The sequence below is a fragment of the Tenrec ecaudatus genome, chromosome 6 (genome assembly GCF_050624435.1).
Source record: "Tenrec ecaudatus isolate mTenEca1 chromosome 6, mTenEca1.hap1, whole genome shotgun sequence".
NCBI classification, from domain to species: domain Eukaryota; kingdom Metazoa; phylum Chordata; class Mammalia; order Afrosoricida; family Tenrecidae; genus Tenrec; species Tenrec ecaudatus.
Genome location: NC_134535.1, coordinates 30315895 through 30341498, shown reverse-complemented (window position 1 = coordinate 30341498; position 25604 = coordinate 30315895). Strand labels below are relative to the sequence as shown.

Sequence of the window (25604 nt, the reverse complement as noted above, 5' to 3'; positions counted from 1 at the left end):
GCGGACCTCGTGAAAATGGCGGTTCAATTAATTAGTCCTGGCATTCGAGATTCACCATTTCCTACAAGTACCCAGAGAATGCTGCTCCAGGTGCTCTGGAAATTACCCGTATTAAGGATCTATACTGAGCAAGACCATTCAGGAAGGAATCAGCTTGGGTGGGTTTGAGATATGTGATCTCAGTTACACTTTTTCTTATTTTTAAATTTTTATAAGCTTGTATATTTCATCCTAATTGAATAATTTTTTGACCTCAAGAGATCTTTTTGGAAAGTGTTAGTCTCAAATTTCTAATTTTTCAGACAGCATAACTATGATTTGAAACCTTTAGGCAAACAGACTTTCAATTGAATTATTCATGTGGTAACTGCCTTAGGTGGATATGAGTTATTATTATTTTTAATCTGAATGATTACAAACTAGAAAAACTTGCTTTCTGTGGTGTGATAAACATGTTTATTTCCAATAAGGGGTGAGAAAAATCTTTATTTTCATAGCAAGTGGCAATGAAAATTAATAGGACGTTAGGATAATGTTATGTTACCTTTTTGGCCTTTACATGAGAAATGCTTGTAATTATGAGTTTAGATTTAGACAAAAAGAATAATATAATTCCATGCAATATGATAATTTTTCTGTATATCATGACATAAATATTTTACCAAGCTACACAATTACTAGGAGCATAGAAAACAGCAAAACAAGTACGAGAATTTAATGCAGATTTATTCAGACCATTGAAATGTAATGTCTGAGTTTTTTCCTCATAAACACAATAGATTTTCAAAAGAAAACATGTTGTTTCTTTTGATAGAAAGCAATATAACAGAATAACCATAGCATTGGCTTGGGTTTTAATATTAATTTTATGATACAATTACTGTATAATTTGGGGCTTTCTAAGACTTAATTTCCACATTTTTGAAATGCAGATGAAGATAGCTCTTAAAACAACAAAGAGAATTAAGATAATGGTAGTTGGCACATAAAAAGTGCTAAGAAATTTAATTGTTACATTTGTTATGTAATTCTGGTTAAACTTTCATTCTAAAGTATTTTGTTCATACTAAGCATTCAATCATTGTTCACTAATTCAATTAGCTAATTCTTTACTTATTAACCACATATTAAATGAGTAACTATATTTACCACATATTTATTGAGTGACTACATGGCATGCATGTTTTTTCTTAAATATCATGGAGTCTAGGAAGGGAAAGAAATATTTATGAGGGGGTATTCCCCCCAATATGGGAAAAATATCCAGCTAGGTGGAGCTTTCATAGTACACATTTTTCCCACTGTGTACCCAGCAACTCGCTCTGAGTTAGTGCACCCAGTGGCATCTCCTGGGAAGGTTCTCTCTGGTCACAGTGAATTTTTTCATAAAAACAATTTCACATGAACTTCGTTTTTTGTGTGTGTGTGTGATGGCTGATTTAAGAGAGCAGCGTGTGGCTGTGAAATTTTGTTTCCTGATCAGGAAAAATGCCTGAGAAACTGTTGTGATGTTGAACACGGCTTACAAGGACAGTGCTATGGGGAAAATTCAAGTATGCTAGCTGTTTTCTCATTTCAAAAAAGTTGAAATGTCAGTTGATGACAAACCTCGTTCTGGATGTCCATCAACTTCCCCTTAGGGATGACAATGTTGACTTGTAGTGCATTTGTAGTTCATTCTACCAGGTCACACTATTAATCAAGATTTCTATTTAGTTTCTGAAAAGATAGTGCAACAATGAAAAGGTCTGATTTGTGGTAGATGGGGGACTGGTTTTGCCACCAGAAAAATGTACCTGCTCATGCAGTAATTTCAGTGCATCACTTTTGGGTCTCTAACCCCCCCCACCCCACCCCCCACACACACTTTATTCACCTGACCTCACTCTGTGTGACTTCTTTTTGTTTCTGTGAATGAAGAGGGTCAGGAAAGGACAGTGATTTGGTGACACAGAAGAGGTAAAGAAAAAAAAACGAAGGAGGCGCTGTCAGTCTTCCAAACAGATGAGTCTGAAAAAACGTTTCCAAGAATGGAATCGCAGATTTAACAAACGTATTAAGTGTTATGGAAAGTACTTTGAAGGCGATAAGTTTGTTTTGTAAAAAAGTGTAAAGTACATAGCTTTGAAACAGTTAGGCTTTTTGGTACACCTGCATGTGTCTGAGGATGAAAAGGACTGTCATCAAGCTATAAGAAGGTGGAGAAGAGGAGCAATGCAGGAGTGACAGCATCTTTGTGCAAACCATGTGGGCAATATATGTACACATATTTCCCCCCAAAGTAGTGCAGCCCCCTCACATGTTAGTCTTGTACACGTGCCAGAATTATGTGGACACACTACATACAAAAGTACGCATGAGTTGTGCTTTGGGGGAATGCTGGAGAAAGCTTCCCAGATGAGTAGCATTTTGAAGGATGAGTAGGAATTTTGCAAGTAGTGAACTTGGAGGAGGACAATCCACAGAAAGGTTCAACTGGTACACATTTTCCAACCTGGTTATGCAACTAGCCATTGGGGAAAAAACACTTAATAAGACATACAGTAGAACCCCAAGGGCGAGTTTTCTGTCCAGCCCTGGGTGACCCAGGCTGTGTGCTATAGACCACTGGGACTTTAGACTGTTCTTCCGAGGCACCTGTGGTAGTTAAATAATTTTGTGCCAACTTGAAGTATAGGGGTTGAGTCTATTCTGTCAATCAGGTCACCTCTAGATGGTGCCTCTTTGTAGTCATGACCTTTTCATAAGGAGGGACCTGGGAAACCATGCCTCACCCCTGCCTTCACCTTCATGTCAGCGAACCTTACTGAGACCTGCCTGAGCCCTGTGATGCTTCTACTGCCATTGGATCCACAAGACGTTTCACCCACCGGCCTGTGACATCCCTGCATTTTGCATCACTGCACGGTGGCTGCATGAGTCTGAAGAAGGACTTATGGACTAGTCTCTGACTTTGGGCCTTGAGTTGGTATGGGCTGGGCTGTTTTCCTGGGATACAATTACTTCTTTATATAGACCTCTTTCTTACACAGATAATGCCTTACACATGTAAGGGTGGATTTGTTTCTCTAGTCAACCCAGCCTAAGACAGCACCCAACATCCTTCATAGGTCATTCTGGAAGGATTCTGTGTAGAAACCCCTTGAAGTGACTAGGCTTTACTTTGAACTCACCTGTAGCAGATTGAAGGGGCTGGCAGACTCCATTGGAAAGAGAAGAGATGACTGCTGTAGGAAGGTTATGGGCTTGGTAGTCGTTGGACTTTGGCTTGGATCTCATGCTTTGATGATGTCCAGGGAATGGTGGCCCAGGACTACGATACATTGACTGTGTTAATGACCTCTTTGCTTTTTTATGACATCTATTAGTCTGGCAGGCATGGTTCTGCTTTTGTGAATGAATGCTATTAAAAGTTTTGCCCTATCACCAACCCTCATTGTTTATGTAAAAGTGTCCAGTCACTTAAACGTTTTATTTGTACAAGTCAACAATTCATGTAGTGAGGTCTGAAAAGCCAGCCTATATATGTATACTTTCTTTTTCTCAACAGTGCTTTTCAATTCTATACCCTTGGCTCAATTCATGACATTATCAATAGGATTACCTTATGTCCAATGGGGATGATTTATAATCTTCTCTGTTATTATGATAATGATGTCGCTAAAATAAACCAGAGACATATATAGAAGCCATAAATATATGAATATATTTTGGGCTTGCATTTAATTGTAGTTCTTATCTAAGAAGAATTAGTTCTTATAATGATGTCGCTAAAATAAACCAGAGACATATATAGAAGCCATAAATATATGAATGTATTTTGGGCTTGCACTTAATTGTAGTTCTTATCTAAGAACAATTAGTTCTTTTGATGTGGTCTTATTCAATACTTGCTCTCATGACAAGATCACTTATGATGCAGGTGCTATAGTAGAGTGGGTGCAGAAACTAGATGGTGCCCAACTATCTGAAAGAATAGCATTTGCGAGCATAAAGACTTGTCTTAACACAAGCAGCCATCTAAGTGAGGCTTCAACTATGTTCACTTGGAAGAAGCACACCAGCCTGTGTTATCCAAGGATTTAAAATAATAAAATCCAAAAGGGGGACATGTCAGAGCTTAAATTCTGTACACCTAGTTTGCAAAGGCTAAGGATGACAGTGGAAGCTGAAACTCCATTTACAGTGTCCCCATGTGAATTAAGCCTCCAGTGAATCCCCTCTGACCATGCGCCAGGCCTCTGACCAGCGAGAGTTATGTGCAGTTATGGCAGAGGTAGGTAGGTTAAAATGTAACAGCTCATCATTTGATCTCCCTTTTGCCCCGTTTTGAAATTGTTTCAGTTTTTAATAGTTCCTGCTTGTTTTGATTGAGGGTTTTCTATTGTTTTTGTATACTTTCTGTATATGAAATCCAGGGTAGGTAAATCTGTAGAGAGGGTAACTTGATTAAGGATTACCTAGGGGCATGGTGAGGGAGTTTGGAGGGGGGAAATTTGGGGGCTAGTAGCAATGAGTATGAGAAAGAAGAAAATATCCTAGAATTCTGGTGGGGATGATGGCACAGTTCTTAATATGATCGAACTATTAAATGGTACGGCCTGTGAACCATAGGGCCACAAACTGTTAAAAAATCATGCACGCAAAGGCAAAAAATCCAGCACACAGTGAAAAACAAACAAACTTATTGAGGCATACTTTCTTTTCATCCCATGAGATGTACCCATTGTAACTGTGTAATTCACAGGCTTTTAGGAAATGTGCGGAGAAGTGAAACCATTCCCACCAACCAGTTTTCGATCATTTCCAGCATCCCCAGCCGATCCCCATGTTGTATTTTTAGTCCTTCTGCTCCAGGCAACCACTGATCTGCTTTCTATTGCTCTAGATTTATATTCTCTGGAGGTTTCATAGAAATGGAACCATACAACAATGATACTTATTCTTCTGTGTTTGCTTCATTCATGTGACTTTAAGGTTTCCATAGTCATGTTTTGTAGACTGAACCCAGTAGTTCATTCCATTTATAAGATTCCACACATTTTCTAACCACTGAATCTAATACTTGGATTGTTTCTGCTTTTGACGGCTTACATGGATAATGCAGTCTTAAGTGTTCTTGTACAAGCTTTTGCATGGGCAAATGGTTTCATCGCTCTTGGAGAGGTGCCTGAGAGGGTATAAACACCAAGAGAAATCACCGGGGTACGGAAACACATTGAGGAACCTTCTGGGCATCTGCTAGATGTTTTCTGAAGGGGCTGCATAATTTTCTATTCCAATCCATAGTTTTCGAGAGTCCAATTTCTTCGCATGCTCACCAATGACCTGTTATTATCTTTTATTGTGATTCTTATTGCCATCTAACGGATACAGAAGGAGCCAGGGTGGGCTGTGGATTATGTTGAGGCCTGCTAAGCACAAAACGATTCGAACCATTCCTCAGGACAAAGCTGGGACTGTGTACCCATGAAGATGTGGTCCTGGAAGCCCTCTATAGTGGACCGCTGTGAGTCAGAATTGACTGGAAGGCAGTGCATTGGGTTGAGTTTTTGATTCGTGGGTGCAATGAGATAAGTGAGCACAGTGAGTTATTGTGGTTTGATCTGTATTTCTTTAGTGGCTGAGGATGCGGAGATCTTTTCATATGCTTATTAGACATTCTCATATCTTCTTTGGAGAAATAGCTTTTCAAATTCTTTCCCATTTTAAAATGGGGCTACTTGTATTTTTTGATAATTACATTTTAAGAGATATATGTATATATATAATTGATGCATAATATATATAGTGGATAGAAGTACTGCCTCAGTTGATTTGCAGATATTTTATCTTAGTTGATGACTTGATTGCTTTTCACTGTGGTCGGTGATGATACTCAAAACTCGCTGCCAGGGGGAGGGAGGGGAAAAAAGAGGAGCTGATATCAAGGGCTCAAATAGAAAGAAAAAATGTTGGAATGTTGATGGCAGCATATGTACTCATGTGCTTAATACAATGGAATGATGGATTGTTATAAGATTTGTAAGAACTCCTCCCAAAAAATGATTAATAAAAAAAACCCCAAACTCACTGCCATTGAGTCAATGTTGACTCATACTGACCTTTAGGACAGGGTAAAAGCGTCCCTGTGGTTTTCCGAGACTGTGACTCTACCGGAGTAGAAAGCCCCATCTTTCTCCCGGGGATTTGCTGGTGGTTTTGAACTGCTGGCCTGGAAGTTAGAAGCCCAACTTATAATCAATAGGCTACCAAGACATTTTTTAATGGTGACACGAGGAGTTCAAATTTTTAATTTTAGTGAAGTCTAGTTTATCATTTTTTTCTTTTATAGATCATGTTTTTGGTGTCAGAGTTAAGAACTATTTTACCATCTTACATACATCAATTAGGAAAGTAGTACACATCCACCTGTGCATATGTACATCCATGATAAAAATGTCTCCATTCACTGTTTCTCCTTGCTCTTCTGTGGAATTTTGTGAGAACATTATACCCTTAACATTTTCTCAGCTGGAAAGCTGACAGCCTATAACCATTAATAATTATTAAGTAATATTCTGATTTGTGACATCTGTACACAGAATATGTTAAACTTACAGGTCTTTCATTTTAAACTTTTATTTTCTTAAAGTGCTATTTTTATGGACTTAATTATGCAAGGAATTCAAGCTTATTGTAGAAAATCTTAAAAAGTATAAAGCAATGTAATCACTCTTAAAACCTAGTAATGACCAGTTAGTAGCTTTCTGTTTACAGGGAATATATGAATATACAATTTCTTCAAAAGCAGGACTATACTTTGCATACTATTTTGTGACCTATATTTTCCTTTCCATGATATGTTTTGAACGGCTTTTTCATTGTCCGTTGTCGTATCATTATTCTTGATGGCTCCATAGTCTTCCATTAAAATGCCATCTGTAGAAGTTAAGAACATTTACCATAAGTCTTTATGATGTCTTTGCCATTATGTAACCAGTTTGCTCTGTGTTTAGTCTTCCTCCAGAAGGCCGAGTTCTCTTAAAGAGATACCTGTCACTAAATGTGAACTGTCCACAGCTTTGGCCTGGATTTCAATTAGAGGTGCAGCACAGGTGGGTGTGGTCATTGTTGAATCTTGTTTCTCACTGTCTTATTCCGATTCTCTCGCTACCAGCTGTCGGGGTAACACCGTATATCTGTACAAGAGAAAGGAAAGTTGACATGTTTCGAGATGTGTGCTAATGGTGCTTCTTTGGAATGGTTAGAAAGGCACTCTGTTTGCAAAGTGTTTTTAATGTCTAGTAGCCACACTCGACTGCATGGGTTTTAGCTTTTTGAAAAAATGAAAATATTGGCAGATATACATGTGCCTGTGTCTGACCTTTTGACAAATATCTGCTACAGCTGGGTGAGGTGGTCTATTTAAAGTGACTGATGCATTAATTAAATTGTCAACAATAATGCATTGTTCGGCTGTGATATATACCACACAGTGAGACTTGACCTATTATATTTCAGGTTGTCTTTATTTTTTTCTCCCAACGTATATTGAACATGATCTAATGAATTCAACCTTTCCATGTTTGTTGCCTATTGCTAGCTTCCGTAATGAATTCTAATGTTTGCCTCAATCATAGGTCAGTGAAGCTGTGCTGGCAATTAATCAGCTTATTGGGAAGAAGGATTCAGGCATTGACAAAGTTAACCAGGTGGCATCGCCAAATGTCCCCGAATTTGCCGCTGTGGATCTTTTGTCTTCATACACGGATTATTTGCTTGGTATGTTAGAACCTGTAAGCAGTTTAGGAAAATGTGGCATTTGTAATATGTGAGAAAGTTTCAAAGGTCTTTCTGTGTGGTGATTTGAACAATTGTGTGGGGTTTTAGGGTGGAGAATGCTCGCGGAAACCTCCAAGACAGTGGTTCTCACCGCGACCCTTTCACACAGGTCCTCAGGTGGTGGTGATCCCCGACCCTAACATTATTTTCATTGCTATTTCATAACTGTCATTGTGCTACTGTTATGCATCGGGTGAGCCCGTGAAAGGGTTGTTCGACCCCCAGAGGGGTCACGACCCACAGGTTGAGAACCACTGCTCCAAGGGCTGAAAAGGCACTCCCAACTCTAAGGTCCAACATAGGGCACTTACCTCCGTACACGCGTACACACTTCACTCAGTCCGCTGCTGCATGTCAGACGCAGACTTCGGTGGGAAAGATGCCTCAGTGTGTTTATTGTCTGATTTACACAGGACAAGTGGGACCTTTTGAAATGTTCCCTTGAGTGACCATCCCTGCATCTCTAATCTAAAATATGTCTCCACTCTCACACACTTGTTAGTCTTTCTCCTAACGATTATAAGTATTCATGCATGTGTGGGCGTGGGTTTGATATTTTTCTTACGTTCAGCTGCCACAAGCTCCAGGAAGGCAAAGACTTGGTCACTTGATTTGGGAATGGGTCTAGTAGGTCTCTGTGTGGTGTTGACAGTTAACTGCTCTGCTGTAACGACAAGGTTGATGGTTCAAGTCTACCCCGAGGTACCTCAAATGAGAGGCGTTTGACCCAATGATGGGATCCTTCCAAAACATCATCCATTGAAGCCCTCTGCAGCGCATTTCTACCCCCACGGGCTCACCGTGGGCCAGATTGAATTGTCACCAAGTGGGACTCGTGTGCATTGTAACAAATCACATAATGTTAAACAGACTAGGCGTTCAATAATAATGATCAGAATTTCAACTCGACTCCCTACTATTTAAACTTCTGTTTCTAACTCCTTTATTAGCTAGTAATCTGTAACTGAAGACTCAATGATTAAGTATTTAACATTCATTTATATGTTTGTCTTTTCATTCTTTGGAAATGCCAAGGGCATCTGGTGTGCTAAGCCCTGTGATAGGTGCTAAGAAATATGGTACCAGAATCTTATCCAGATTGACATTTCACAAAAACACAGGATTCTATTGCTGGGTGTTGGATGAGTATTGTACCAAAGGGGTTAATGAGTTTGAACTTTCACCGGATAGGGATGGGCTGCTCTTTCAACAACCACCCAAGTCACAGGTGGAAGCAACAGCATGCTCAGACTGGATGCGTGGTCTTCCTTAGAGTTCCCAGAGGACAAAGCCGTTGACCTTTCATTGGGAAATCTGGGAGACTAGCTGCCAGCAGGGGCACAGGTCACTGCTTAGCAGCCCTCCGTGATCCGAAATGGCAGGCCTGCGGCCCTGCTGGAAGCATACGGGATTGTTTTGCTCCCAAAGAGTACAATATGAAGCAAGAGATTTCAGATGACATCTGATTCTGCCAAAATCTTTCTGTCAACACCATTGTTCTGATCTGTGACTCAGTCTTCCAACATAGCTATTTCTTCTTTTTAGCGACCCCTTATTAAGATGTGTCCACTGCATCCTAGCTAATTCCCTGCACTCCACTAATTTTTAGGGCTCTAACATGCTGCATTTGTCAGTTACTGCCAGAATTTTGCTGTTACAAATCACCCTAAAATACTGCGACTTAAAGACAAGAATTCATTCTTAGGCTCATCCGTTCTGCTGGGGCTGTCGGCTGGGCTATATTCAGTGTGTGTTTGTGATGAGACCCAGACTAGAGGGGCAGTGGCTGCCTGGAAGGTGCTCTTCTCATAGTTGCCCACCTGAGCATTAAGGGTCAAGGCAAATCCCACAAGCGCACTTCAGGCATCTGTTCACACCCCGTTCCATTTGTCATGGCATGTCCATCATCCTCCATGACGTAAGGGAGGAAGAGGGCATGAAGGGTTGCTGAATCCAAATGATCACATGTGATGAATTAAGTCTGTGGATCTCTGACAAGGATGGTGAATATCACCCGCACTCTCACCCCACCCCCGCTCTGGAGAGACAGGCAGAGGTGCCGCTTTCATCAGTTAGTGATGTTAACCGTGGTTCCAAATGAGGGTGCTCATGCCCCACTAGAATGGTCTTAGTTGATTCAGTGGAACGGTAGTGTTCCTCTCAGTTCTGCTCCATAAGTGAATGCATGCTTTCTTTCTCTGTGTCAGTGACTTTGCTAGCATATTCTAATTTCTTTTCATTTCCATTTCACTCCATTAGCACTTCTTTAGTACTTTAACTATGAAATTACCAAATTTTAAAGTCCAATTTGTTTTGCATTTTGCCTCTCCTTAAGAATCATAATGTTGCCTGCCAGTCTTTCCCTGGCAGTCTGATAATGAATGCATGTTATGTCCCTCACCTCAGTGTGTATGTTAGAGGGAGGCTCTGAATCCCTACCAGACACAAATACCCTACCGGCAGTGAGGTTCATATGGTAATGAACTGCTGAAGGCAAAAATCCCTTAACAACAACAAATAAAAGTTGTTTGATTTTCCGTACATTATCATAAATTAGCATCCTGAAGAAAACCTCATGGGTAACCTTCACTTAAAATGATGATTTGCTTCCCTCTATGGTCCTGTTGGTGAGCAACGCTCTGGGTTATGGTGGGCAGAGCACTGGGACCAGATCTGTCCAGAAGGAAGGAGGTGCTGCCCTCTGTCAGCTTCCAATCACCACGGACAGTCAGATCAGGCATATACACAGAAGTGCCACACATTTGTCTTTTAAGAGCACCCCATTAATAAAGGCAGATGGATGTGCTAGAAGCAAATCCTTGTCCTTTGAGAATATTGAGCACCAGCAGGATGGACAGATGAGTTCATTGGAAACGTCTTTCTAGATGGCCTGTATCATGGGGTAGATGTCAATGAACTTGGTGGCATGGGCTGCCAGAGAGAAGAGGAAGCAAATCCTTTCCATTAAGAAATGGACCATCAGAGGCTTGCTAGCATTTGTGAGAGGTAATCCTACCCAAACTGGAAACGAGCCCCAGTGGTGCTCTCAGGTAGCGTAGCGCTGCTAACTGTGAGGTTGGTAGTTCAAACGCTCCACCCGCTTAGCAGGCAAAAGACGAGGCTATCTGCTCGCATCAAGATGGACAGCTTTGGATACAGCATAGATGGTCATTGTGAGTTGGATTTGGCTCTGTGGAAGTGGATCTGCGGTTTGGAGCCAGAAGTAGAATTAGATGAGGTCTGTAGAACAACGCAAGGGGCAGTGGTGCTGTGGGTACATGTTGCTCTGTTAATTGCAAAATGGGTGGTTCAAACATCCCTTCTGCTATGTGGGAGAAAGATGAGGCCATCTGCTTCTGTAAAGATATGCGGTCTCAGAGACCCCCCTCTGTCCTGTAGGTTTGCTGTGTCTGGGAACCGTCTCAGTACCATGAGGTACAGAACAATGAGAGAACTGAGCGAGGCCGATTCTGCTGGTCCAGTGGATTGTGGTTTCTTCTACCTTGTTTTGTAGTTAGCAAAAATAAAATTGATTATGTAGAACCAGCTATCTCAAGCCCCAAATATGTATCAAATACTCACTTTGGGCCATCTTCAAACATTCCCAATATCTTTGTCTTTATTATGTTGAGGCTTGAATAAAAGTGGCAAAGAAAAAAGAACAGGATAAGAAATGCTCAAAGTCTACTGTCTCCGGCCATCAAGTTGATTGTAAATCACAGTCACTGTAAGGAGTGTTTGCAAGACTGGGACTCCTTAAAGGAACAGACAGCCCATCTTCTTCCCTTCGGAGGATTAGGGACTTTGAACCACTGAACTGTGGTTAGTAGTCCAGCACTTATCCCACAGTGCCTGCAGGACCCTTCAAAGCTGACCAGACACTTTGAATCAAAGTTAAGGAGCTGTGGTGACATAGCGGCGGCGTATTCACAGGGTTGCTAACTGCAAGGTCAGCAGTTTACAACCACCAGTTAGTTACTCACCGTGGGAGAAAGATAGGGCTGTCTAGTCTTCTAAAAAGTTACAGTTACCGAAACCTCCAGGGGCAGGGAAATCCTGTCCAATAGGGTTGTTGTGAGTCAAAATCGACTTGACAGTGAGGTTGGTTTTTTTGACCTTGGATTCCAGGTGGCACAGTGGTTAAGCACTTGGCCAACAACCGGAAGGTTGACAGTTTGAGCACACTGACTTCTCCACATAGTCTACTTCTGCCAAGATTCACAGCCTTTGAAGCCCTGTGGGACAATTGTACTTTGTCCTATTGGGTCACTAGGAGTCAGATGACTCTGTGACAGCAGGCTTAGTTGTTTGTTTAGGACTATTGGCCCCAGATGCAGCCTCTCCCAATTAAATGTGCATGATATACAAAAATACATCAGGTTTGTAATATGAAACACTAATGCTGGTGAACTCTTTGACAGGATGTAAAAAAGAAATTTATGGAACAAAACAGAGAATAACAGTTGCCCCCGTCTTCTGCTCTGACTCTTAATGAGAGCAAACACAATATGTCTCTGCCTCACTGCCTTGTCCTGATTAAGAGACTAAGGGTCAATACTAACTAAAAATTGGAATGCTAGGCTTTTGGTAGTATCTCTATTCCTCCAAGTTCTTAAAATTACAATTCTCACTAACAGTGGGGAACTAAAGGGGCAGATACAGCACATCCTCCAATCCCCAACAGTGAAACGACTTACAGACACGTGTAATGGAGACCACTGTGATAGCAATGGGGATGTGTGTCTGTGTGTGTGTACGTGTGTACTGCAACCATCAGAAAGTGAGCCAATTGGTTATGAAGGAGCCAACCTTGGTGAAACAAACTGTGTATGTAGGAGGAATGTCGGCACACATTAAAAAGCATGATAAAATTTCAGTCGATTACAGTGACTGGCACACACACACATACACACAGGCATAGAAACGTAATGGGACATGAACCCCAAAGGCACACCGCAAGAACTGAGTCCATAATGGACTCAAATACAGCAGCCGCCTCAAAGACGGGACAGGACTGAGCCGCACGCCATACTGCTATGCACAAGGTTGCTGCAAGTCAGGACCGACTTGGTGGCAACTAACAGCAATAATAGATATTTTCCTCTGCTTGAACCTTTATGAACACGTCAAACATCTTCTGCAAATGTCCGGTATCTTAGTGATGTAGCGCTGCCATGAAAAGCTATCTCGGTGGACGCAGTTAGTCACCATACATGTATGTGCTCTTTACAAGGGCACATGTCTGGGTTCAAGGTGCCATGCCAAGGGCAAGCCTTTCTCTCCCGCTTGGCTCTGGGTTCAGAAGGTCCTTGTCTTTTCCGAGTTAGGTCTAGGTGATCATAATGTCGCTTGCTTTCTCTTTTCCCCTCTCTACTTACTCACATCCTTGTTCCATCTCTCTTTTTTTATCTCAAAAGTGATTGGCTCAAGCGACGCCCTGACCTCATTAATATGACAAAGTTAACCCATTCTCAAAGGGAATTATAATTAGGCATGGAGGTTGGGATTTAAAGCACGTATTCTTGGGGGACACAATTCAGCTCTTAACAACCCCATAGTAAATCTTTTCAGTTTCCCGGGCCATATGGTCTCTTGTAATCCCTCAGCTCTTCTGTGGGAGCCATAAACAATAGATAGCTAAATGAGCGTGGCTGTGTTCCCCTAACACATTCCTCACAGATGCTGGCATTTGAATTCTGTGACATTTTTACCTTTCAAAATGTAATGATTTCTTTTCACCCATTTAAAAATATGAAGCTATTCTTAGCTCTTAGAGACCATCTGTAAGCATGCAGCAGGCTAGATTTGGTCCATAGATTATAGATCGACAACCTGTCCAAGTGAATAAAGGTTTCCTCTTACAAATTTCATTATGGATTTACTAACTGCAAGGTCAGTAGTTTGGAACCACCAGCCACTCTATGGGGGAAAGATGAGGCTTTCTACTTCTGTAAAACTTTAGAGTTTGGGGAACCCACAGGGGGAAGTTCTGCCCTGTCTTAAAGAATTTATTCAGCCGCAGTGAGTTTGGTTTTTATTACTAAAACATTTCTACTTGTCCTCATCTATCTGAGGAATTTACTTGAATATTCCAGATAGTATGTTGCTTGGAATATACATATTTGTAATAACTGGATCATTATTGTAAAAGGTACAAATCCCATTTTCATTTCCCTTGGTGCAGTGGTTCGCAACCTTACTAATGCCGCGACCCTTTCATACAGTTCCTCATGTTGTGGTGACCTCCAACCATAAAATTGTTTTTGTTGCTGCTTTATAACTGTAATTTTGCTATTGTTATGAATCGGGCGACCCCCAAAGGGGTTACAACCCACAGGTTGAGAACCACTGATGGGGTGCTTTTTGGTCAGAATTCAATTTTATCTGATATTAAGGTCACCCAGCTTGCATGTAAAACATTTTGTCCGCCAGCTCCGGAGACACAGTGTGGGCACCGCACCCAGCCTGATCCCCCACGCTGAGGCAAAGCCCTGGGAGGTGCTGCGGAACAGCAGGGGAACGGAGAGGCAAGGTCCCCAGGGAATGCTGAAAGTGGACTTTGGGGCCAGGGCATGGTGCCCCAATAGACTGGACTGGAAAACACTCCTAAAGACCAACAAAAGATCCTTGAACTAACTACCAAAAAAAAAATTGTCCACTTATCACACATGTGCCCATAACTTGTATTTTCAGTTTTCTCCAAATCATGTTGTTTTTAAATACTACTTCATTTGGGGCATAGAGTTGAGTGTCCTTTATTATAAAATTTGCCTTTTTTGGGTAGAAGGAAATTTTAGTTCATTTAAATTTATTGTTTACAGAGATATTCTCGACATTATTATTGTTAACATTATTTTTCAATATCGAAAACAGAAAAGACCACGCAGATCTCTCTTGTTAGAAGTACAACCAAAATGATCCGTAGAGGCGAGACTTTGTCTCGTGTGCTTTGGGTGTATTGTCAGGAGAGCCCAGTCCCTGGAGAAGAACATCATGCTTGGTAAAGTGGAGGAGCCGCAGGGAAGAAGGCCCTCCACAAGATGGGGTGACCCAGTGGCGGCCTCAATGGGCTCCAGCAGCACAATATGTGTGAGGCCGGCCCAGCCCTGGGCGTGGGTTCGTTCTGTTGCACAGAGGTTTGCTATGAGTTGGAATGGAATTGATGACACCGAACCACCACCGCCGCAGCAAAACAACAGCCACACAATACCATATATACTCGAGGATAAGCCAACCTGAATATCACCCAAGGCACCCACTTTTACCACAAGAACTGCATAAAAATGTGCTGAAAAAACTTGGTTGATACACGAATATATGCAGTAAGTAATATCAAGTTATTCTTTAAGAGGAAAGAAGCAACAAATTATTAGCCAATTTATTGAGGAAAATTAATTGTTATGTAATCCCTACAAATACATTGAGAAGAAAATCACCACTGGTACAGAGAATTTCTCTTCATTTGTTCTGTTTAAACCGAATCAAATGAATATTAAAAGTTTTATAAAATATAGAATTTTCTAGGAAAATATCATCAACTACTATTCACAGCTTCTTTGTGAAGAATGGGGTGCTGGTGGGTTTTGTGTTAGCTTGCTAACTGTATGCTCAGCGGTTTGGCTTCTCTGGCAGCTCAGTGGGAGAAAGACGGGGCTTTGTGCTCCCTTGCAGATGTGCAGCCTTGAAAACCCACAGGCTCTTTTCTACTAGGTCCTCTAGGGCGGTTATAAGTCAAAATAAGCTTGCTGGTTACGAGGTTTTGCTTGAGTTTTGTGATGACCGTTGGAACCGAGCGCACACACCGCCTTGTTCTCGTGGTGGCATCCACAGCTGTGTCTTACTCAGAACAGACAGTGGCAGCAGGAGTAGAACAGCAATCATGCCCAGTGGCCCACATCCCTCAAAGCTGGGGTACCACCTCAGGATGTGATCTCATGGCCTCATGAAGTCATGCCCCATTGCGCATCATGGAAAAGTCACGTGAGAGCCACTGTCTTCCAGTGTTAATGCCCTTGCCACAAGCATGGAGTGTGACTCAGAGTAACCCCGTGGAGGGATTCTGAGCCTGTGACTCTGTGCCGGAGTAGATAAGCTCGTGTCTCTCTTGTGCAGCAGCAAGTAGCTACTGCCTCTACAGTTAGCACGCCAACACGTTGGACTTCTGGGATAATCTGAGAGGGCTTCCAAAAGTTCTTGAAAAAAATTACATTATCTTCTTTTAAAAAAGATTTTATTTTATTAACATGTCCTGTTACAATTACTATTATAAAAGTAACTGGATGTCAAACTCTGGGAGCAGATGGTCTTGAGGCTTGCAACAGCTATGACATGAACAGGACCTTCCAGGGTCTATGGGTACTTCTTTTTATTTATTTATTAAATCCTTTTATTGGGGGCTCGTACAACTCATCACAATCCATCTATCCATCCAAGCACATTTGTACATTTGTTGCCATCATCATTTTGGAAACCTTTTTTTCTACTTGAGCCCTTGGTATCAGCAACTCTAAATCTATTTTTCCACGAACTTTTTGAATCCCCCTCAAGTAAGAACAGGAAAGCCACTCATCCATGTTGGACAGCATGTCAGCCAGTGAGTGAGGGACAGGGGTAGTAAACGGGAAAGGAAAGGTAAACGGGGTGATAAAAACGGAAGGCCCTGTTTGGAGCAGTATTCGTTGTCCCATTTTAGGGTGGATGACTATTCTAGATTTATGGGAGACCTTTGAAGCATTCCTTCCTGCTTTACCTCACTAACATATCACAGTGAAATTCTGAATTTCCTGAAAGAACAATCTTCTCCTAATGCACCGGCTTTATTTTGTGTCCTCTGTTAGCTATGCAGATGATAAGAGTGATCATAGCGCACCTCGCAATAACCACCAAAATCAACTCCAAAAGAGTGTGACCGAATGGAGACAAAGCTATTATCACAGAATAAATAAGCTTCGGATAGAACTAGAAACAAAATTTTGAATTACTTATTTCGTTTTAAAAGAGTTGTATGAGTCCCAATAAAAATGATTAAAAAATAAAGCAGAAAAAAATAAATTCACAAGAACATCAAAAAGTACCCTAATAAATCATTACAGAGTAACATAAATAAGGCATCATTATGAAAATGACTATGTTTTCTAAAGCAAAACCGGAATTATTGAAAAGAGAAACATGCTTTTAACTTTCTCCAACTATTTTTAATTTCTGACTCAATAAGTTATAGCTAGGATCTCATATCTACTGTAATCAATCTGTTGCAAGATATCGTTTTAATTAAATACATAAGGAAAGTTTGCCTTCGCACAGATAAATAATTGGACAATGTATCTATTCTCTTCAAGGGATTGTAGATTTTCTTCTTTGATACCAATTTCATATTAGAGACTAGTCATTTTCAGAAAGTCCCTTTCAATGTGGACTCTGACACCATGATCATCAAGCTTTTTCCATATGTAGTTACATCAAAATGCATTCCTTTTGAGTGAATCACTTATCCATGCATGGTTTAACAGCATCATGTATTAGACATTGGGAAACTATTGGCTCATTGGGCTATACAGTATACCAAATATTGATACATTACATTGGGCTATGCAGTATACCAAATATTGAGACATTACATTGGGCTATACAGTATACCAAATATTTATACATTACATTGGGCAACATAGTTTATTTTCTCATCACCACCATTCTTATCAGAAAAAGCACTAGGAAGCTCATGATGGCAGATACAAGGTTGAAAATTTCAAAGTTTTACTTAAAAGATTGAATGTTATTGTTGGCAACAAATGCTGCTAGTTGTTTTCTTTCACTTTTGAGAAAATGTCTGCCACATATCTACGTCTGAAAACACGTAGTTTGTCCTGTCACTTGTTATTCCAAGTAAAGACGATCTTTCACAGAAATGAATGCATTCCGCTTGCAATTCAAACAGTCACAAAAATATGAGACATTATATGTTAGAACACAGCAGAAAGGCTTCAAGAATTCATTGCACAAAATATGAAATCACTCAGTATTTAAGGATCACTTGTTAATAGCATTACTTCTATTACTTATCCTTGGTGAAGTAAAAGAAGTTGTTAATAACATTAATGTCTAATAGCATTAACAACTTGTAGTACTTCATCGAGGATACTTTTAGGTGAAATTGGCATTCTAATTTTCATTTTACCATGAGCATATGGCAGCGAAAAGCACAAGAACAACTAGAAGGAAGAAACCCAAGCTGCTGCGGAATCTTTGTGAAAAACCTGGCTCCAGGAATCGGTGCGTCACAAGAAATGGGCACAGCATTGTAAATGCTCACGCATCCACACCAAGAAATTTAAAAGGCAGCTAGCTACCCGGCCAACCAACTGGAAGAAATTCGTATTTATGCCTATTCCAAAGAAAAGTGACCCAACAGAATGTGGAAACTATTGGACAATCTCATTAACATCACATGCAAGCACACCTTACTGAAGATAATTCCAAAGTGGCTGCAGTAGTCCGTTGAGAGGGATCTTCTAGAAAGGGCAGGCGACGAGAGAAGAGGATGTGGAACAAAGGCCATCCTTCCTAATTTCACATCCGTCTTTGCCGAAGGCAGACCAGACAGGTGTTTACTCCTGTCTTACTGACTATGCAAAGGCATGTATCTGCGTGAATCCTAACAAATAATGAAAACCAATGAGAAAAAGTGGGAATTCCAGAACATTTCATAGTGCCACGTGGGATGGACACAGAGACCAAGAGGCAGTCATTCAAACAAAGCAGTTTGAAACAACATTGTTTAAAAGGAAAAGTATATGTCAGAGTTTGGGTCTCTTACAACATTTATTCAATCTGTATACTAAGCAAGTGACCTAAGAAGCTGAGCTCCTGAGAAGAAGATGAAGTATCAGGCCACGGGAAAGACTCATTAACAACTGGTGACATGCAGATGACACACTTTGCTTGCTGATTGAAATCAATGACTACAGCCTTCTAAGTGGATCACACCCCAGCCTAAAGAAAACAAAACATCCTTACAATTGAACAAATAAGCAATATCATAATTTTTATAGGAAAGCAAGATTGTGATTGTCAAAAATTTCATTTGACTTGAAACCACAATCAATGTTTAGGGAAGCAGGAGTCCAGAAACCAAATGACTTGTTGTATTGGGTAAATCTGCTGCAAAAGACCTCCTTAAAATGTTAAAAAAACAAACAACCAAAGATGTTACTTTGAAGAGTCAAGTTCACCTCATGTGAATGTGAAGGCCAGACAATGACTCAACATGATTGAAAGAATCAATGCCTTTGAATGAAGGTGTTGGTGAACAGTATTTAATAAACTGTGGACTGCCAGCAAAAGAAATAAACCTCCATTGGAAAAAGAATGGCCGGAATGTTCCTTAGAAGTGAGGATCGTCTAAGTCCACATGGAAGAAGCACACCATCATCAGTCACCAAAGGATTGGAATCCATATAAACCGAAGTTGAAGGTGGGATCAGTATCAGATCCTAGATTCTGAGATTCCGGTGTGCAGAAGGCGATGGCTGACAGTGGAACAACATAGGAAATCAGCCTCTGGAGGACCCCCTGCCCCCCTCCAAAATTGAGAGAGGGGAGGAAAAGGTCACTGAACAGAGTGCTTGGGAGAGAGGAGGACCGAAGATCAAAGGCATGACTCTGACCTGAACAGTTAACACTGTGTCAGTAACCCCCCCACACCCCTATGATGCAGGCTGAACCTGATCTGGTTTCCATGTTTCTACATTTTTGGTTTGTGTTGTTTGTTCTGTTTTTGTTTGTTCATACTAGAGCGCATCTGAGAGGTGTCTTGTGAATGGTGGAATGGAGTCCACCTTCTTGAAGCGGTGCTCTATGCTTTTCATTGTTCAGTATATGAAACCCAGAATTGATGAACCTCTGGGGGACAGCAAGTAGAATAAGGGTTTTTTTGGGGGAGGCGGTTGAGACAGTGGTGGGTAGGGGGAAAAGGGAGACAATGTCAAGGAGACCATGTAGAAAACGACTGTTTGTAAACTGTGGTAGCAATTGCACAATTCTACTTGATGTGATTGAAATATGGAAAGGTATGATATATGTACTAAATGCCAACTTAAGATAAAAAAGGGCTGAGGATAGTGAGACTTTGTACCATGAAATTTGTACATTTCATAAATAATTTCAGAAGAATTAGCACAAGGATGGGCCCTATGAGGTAGACATTAAATATGTCCCAATCTCCTTTTCTAAAAGTTCTCCACTTCATCTCAATTTCATCCTCGCTGATAATTCCATCCCTCCTCTCAGTATTCTTTAAAAAAAATCATTTTATTAAGGGCTCATACAACTCTTATCACTATCAATTGTGAAAAGCAGATCTGTACATTCACTGCCCTCATCATTCTCAAAACATTTGTTCTCCACTTAAGCCCCTGGCATCAGGTCTTCATTCCCCCCCTCCCCTCTACCCCCTCCCTCATGAACCCTTGAAATTTATAAATTATTATTTTGTCATATCGTGTCCTGTCCAACATCTCCCTTCACCAACTTTTCTGTTGTCCATCCCCCCAGGGAGGAGGTCACATGTAGATCCTTGTAATCGGTTCCCTCTTTCGAACCCACTCTCCCTCTACCCTCCCAGTATTGCCACTCACACCACTGATCCTGAAGGGATCATTCATCCTGGATTCCCTGTGTTTCCAGTTCCTATCTGTAGCAGTGTACATCCTCTGGTTTAGCAAGACTTGCAAGGTAGGATTCAGATCATGATAGTGGGGGCAGGGGAGGAAGCATTTAGGAACTAGAGGAGAATTGTATTTTTCATCGTTGTTACATTGCACCTTGACTGGCTCATCTCCTCCCCTAGCTCCCTTTGCAAGGGGATGTCCAATGGCCTACAAATGGGCTTTGGGTCTCCACTCTGCACTCCCCCCCCCTCATTCACTATGGAAAGATTTTTTTGTTCTGATGATGCCTTATACCTGAACCCTTCGACACTTCGTGATCACACAGACAGGTGTGCTTCTTCCATGAAGGCTTTGTTGCTTCTGAGCTAGATGGCCGCTTGTTTACCTTTAATCCTTTAAGACCCGAGATGCTATATCTTTTGATAGCCAGGCACCATCAGTTTTCTTCACCATATTTGCTTATGCACCCATTTGTCTTCAGCGATCGCATCATGGAGGTAAGCACACAGTGATATGATTTTTTGTTCTTTGATGCTTGATAACTGATCCCTTCAGCACCTTGTGATCACACAGGCTAGTGTGTTCTTCCATGTGGGCTTTGTTGCTTCTGTGCTAGATGGCTGCTTGTTTAGCCTCAAGCTTTTAAGACCCCAGACGCTATATCTTTTGATAGCCGGGCACCATCAGCTTTCTTCACCACATTTACTTATTCACCCGCTTTGTCTTCAGCAGTTGTGTCAGGCAGGTGAGCATCATAGAATGGCAATTTAATAGAAGAAAGTGTTCTTGCCTTGAGGGAGTACATGAGTGGAGGCCTAATGTCCTCCTGCTACCTAAATACTAAACCTATAAATATATGCACACAGATCTATTTCCCCATCCTCATATATAAATATATTTGCATATGTACATGTCTTTATCTAGACCTATAGAAATGCCCTTTGCCTCCCAGCTCTTTCCTCTATTTCCCTTGACTTTCCTCCTGTCCCACTATCATGCTCCATCTCCACCTGGGTCTCAGCAATTCCTCTTGGTTACATTACCATTGATCATGCCCTACCAGGCCTCCCACACCCACCGCATCACCAATTTGGATCACTTGTTGTTCCCTTGTCCCTGGGTTTGTTAACACCACTTTGTTACCCTCCCCCTCCCCCATCCCATGTCCCCCCAGAATTGTCAGTCCCGTTGTTTTCTCCTCCAGATTGTTCATCCAGCCTATTTTATTTAGACAGACCTGCAGAGATAATCACATGCACAAAAACAAGACAGAGCAAAACCAAACAACAATATACACCAAAACAACAAACCACTGACAAAAAAGCAAAACATAAGAAAAGCTTGTAGTTAGTTCAAGGATCGTTTGTTGGCCCTTAGGAGTGCTTTCCCATCCAGTCTCTTAGGGCACCACACCCTGGTCCCAAAATCCACCTTTAGCATTCCCTTGGAACTTTGCCACTCCATTCCCTTGCTCTTTCGCTGCACTCCCCCAGTGCTTTGCTTCCGTGTGGTGAGATCAGATCGGGCGCAATTACCACAGTGTATCCGGTGCTGTCCCCCTCAGAGCCGTGGGTCAGTGAGGAACGTCATGTCTCATAGTGGGGCTGGCCATGTGGTCCTCTCTTGGGACTGGCTGCTCTAATTGGGGTCATCATCCTTAAGACCTGGTGGGCCAGGATGTGCTCCACTCTCTCCTCCTCCCCCTTCATCTGCTCTCATGTGCTCTGATCAGATATGTCCCTCTCCCGGAGCTGCAGATTCAATGCCGTCCTTTCAAATAAATTCTTCTGGGGGGAGAGGGAGGCATCCACTTAGTATTTGGGACTGGGGCCAACCCCAAGACCTCGCCACTGGTTCCCTACTCCATGCCGGAATGTAGCATTCACACCTTCAGACACTGGGTTGAAGTCTGGTCCCTCTTTCCCTGTGGAGATATAAACAATACCCTCCCCTTGGGTGGGTTAGCTCCCCTTACCCCCGCTACCCATTTCTCCCTTATTTTCATCAGTTTTTTTCCTTTCACCACCTCCGCCCCAGTAGTCTACCATCTGCATCTCTGCATTTGATCTGGTCCCTGCCGTACTACACGGTCCTCACCCCAAGAATGTTTGTATACAGTAGCTTTTTTCCCTATGCCCCTTTTACACTTTTTTTAAAGCTTACCTCAGCGGACTCATGTTGTACTTGTCCTTTGTGCCTGACTTACTTCACTTAGCATGATTTCCTCCAGTTCTTCCCATGCAGCGATGTGCTTGATACGTCCATCACTGCTTTTTAGCTATGTGTAGTACCCTATTGTATGTATATACCACAGTTTTTTAATCCAATCATCAGTTGATGGAAATTTGGGTAGCTTCCAACTCCTTGCAATTGTGAACTGTGCCACAATGAACATTGGAGCACTGATGTCTGGCCTTGGTTTGTTTCTTGCCTCTTCTGGGTATATGCCCAGTATAGGGGGGTTGCTGGGTCGTATGGTAACTCAATTTCCATCTGTTTTAGATATCACCAGATCGATTTCCATAGTGATCATACATACTTACAAGTCCACCAGCAGTGGATGAGAGTTGTTGTCTCCCCAGAGCCCCTCCAACACTGTTGCTTTCTGATTTTTTTGAATTGGGCTACCTTTGAGGGTGTTAGGTGGTGCCTCATTGTTGTTTTAATTTGCATTTCTCTTATGGCTAAAGATCAGGACCATTTTCTCATATATTTGTTGGCCATTCAGATTTCTGCCCCTGTGAAACTTCTATTCAAGTCCTTTGCCCACCTCTCAAGTGGGCAATTGGTTTTTTTTCTTTTTGAAATCTAGCAGATTATTGTAGATTTTAGTAATACAGCCTTTGTCTGATATGTCACTGCAAAAGATGTTTTCCCAGTCCGCGGACTCTCTTATTACTCTCTTGGTGAATTCTTTCGATGTACACAGGTGTTTTATCTTCAGTATATCTCATTTGTCAATTTGTGCCTCCTCTGTATTTGTGTCCTTCCCTATTTCTGATAGCCTGTGTATTCCCTGTGCCAATGTTCTCAAGGTGGTCCCAATTCCCTCATTGATGGCCCTAATAGTTTGGAGTTTACTTCAAGGTCTGTTTAAGACACTAGAGAAGCTAGGAACAGAAGGAAAGTTCCTCAAGACAATACAAGCTATATTTGAAAAACCAACAGCCAACATGGTAGTCAGTGGAGAAAAGACTAACACAATCCCACTGAAAAAGGGGACCAGAAAAGGATGCGCTTTGTCTCCACTCTTATTTAATATCGTGCTGGAGGTTTTAGCTAACAGCATAAGGCAAAGAGGAGACATCAAAGGTATTCATCTGGGGAAGGAAGAGGTGAAACTATCATTATTAGCAGATGATATGATTTTATATATGGAAAATCCCAAAATTTCCACAAGGGGAGTACTGGAAGCAATAGAGGAGTTTGGCAGAGTGGCAGGATACAAGATCAACAAACATAAGTCCATCGGACTGTTATACACATTGGATAAGACCACAGAAGAGGAGATCAGAAAGGTGGTACCCTTCACAATAGCCAAACACAAATCAAAATATCTAGGAATACACCTGACTAAAAAAACAAAAGATCTATATGGGGAAAACTACAGAACACTATTACAAGAAACCTCTCAGTGTTCTTACTCATGTCTTAGGTCTTTGGGAATTCTCTACAATATCTCCTAGAACTCATGAATCATTAAGGAAATGGCTCTTGAGGTTGTGGAAGCTGAAAAATCCCAAAGTTATAGTTCAGATGTCAGTTTGAAATATTCTCCTCACCCATGTGGTTGCAGGGGCTGGTGAGCCCAAATCGACAGGACAGAGGACAGGCTCTTGGCTCAGAAGACTGTGCAAGCTGGTAAATCAGGTCAGGAGAAAGGTAGCTGGCTTAAGTCCCATGAACTGGAGGTCAGCCAGAGATGAGTCAGATGCACACATGGATAAAGAGCGAGTTTTTCCAAAGTGTGATCATAGCCTTTTACATCTGGCTTTGTGCAGCTGCAGAGATACAAAATGGCCTCAAGAAGTTCTTACTTGGTTGGCCAAGCAAAGAGCACACTGGGTCTTACATCACTGAACACTGATTCTTCTAGGGCAGTAACTGACATCTGACTGGCATTCTTAAAGATGATTCAACACAAGAAGTAGTGTTGTCCACAGCATCTGTTGGTAAGTAGGGAGGTCACAAAGATGGCCTTTGGCCCACAACTGAAGCATTGGTTTTTCAATGAAGGAAATGTTTGTGCAATCTTTTGGCATCAAAAGGTCAGGTTGTGGACCCATTGGTTATCGGTGCACATGCTAAGCAGGCCAGGTCTGGTTTCAGTCTGTTCTGTGATCCCAATTCTTCGGCTATTTTTAATTTATCAAGCTGGCAGCTTGCTTAATAAGGAGATAAGTTAAATTCGGAACTTAGTCTTTGTTTTAACACAGATATCAAAGATGATGGCTAATTTTCCAGTCTCAAAGGCATTCCTATATATTGGTTGCAGACTCCACCCTCCAGGAAGCAAAGAGGGGTGACATGAGCCTTTTTCATAAGGTTAGGGCTCAATATGCATCTTACCTTAATCCTGCCTCATTGCCACAACAGAAGATTCACTCCCAAATGGGCCCATTGTCACAGGCATGGGGGTGAGGATTTATAATACCTGATGAAACAGAAGACTCTGGTTAGAAGGGACATATTAAATAATTTGCTGCACCAAGGGACACGTCCCTGGGGAAGGGCCGCATACACGGTCAAGCAGAGTGTCAGGGGAGAGAGGAAGGCATTCAATGGGATGAATTGACACAGCAATGCTACCAGTTGTGAGCATTCTGCTGCATACAGGGTCTCTATGATTTGGAACCAATACAATAGCACCTCACCAGAGTAACCATCACAATTCACAAAATGATCTCTGGGTCTATAGTGTTTGCCTTGGTATCCTATAAGCAAAACGGAAACTTGGGTCATTTCTGTAGATTAGTTCATTTGTGACGGAAGCTAATGAACAATTGGTCTCAAAATGATACGTCCACTTAATTGACAACTAATACTGTTTGCAAATGTGCAGTTCACCATCAAGAAGTATACTTTGCTATTTCTTTTTGAGATGTACCTGACACT

The 25604-nt window shown here is 41.6% G+C and overlaps 1 protein-coding gene across 1 annotated transcript in view; it reads left to right on the top strand.

Annotated features, from left to right (window-relative positions):
- CFAP54 (cilia and flagella associated protein 54) overlaps nt 1-25604 on the top strand; it is a 355855-nt gene that overhangs the window by 255092 nt on the left and 75159 nt on the right. Inside the window, exons 60-61 of the mRNA XM_075553212.1 lie at nt 6999-7097; nt 7623-7764. Of these exons, the coding sequence (XP_075409327.1) occupies nt 6999-7097; nt 7623-7764 (241 nt within the window). The remainder of the gene's footprint in view (nt 1-6998; nt 7098-7622; nt 7765-25604) is intronic.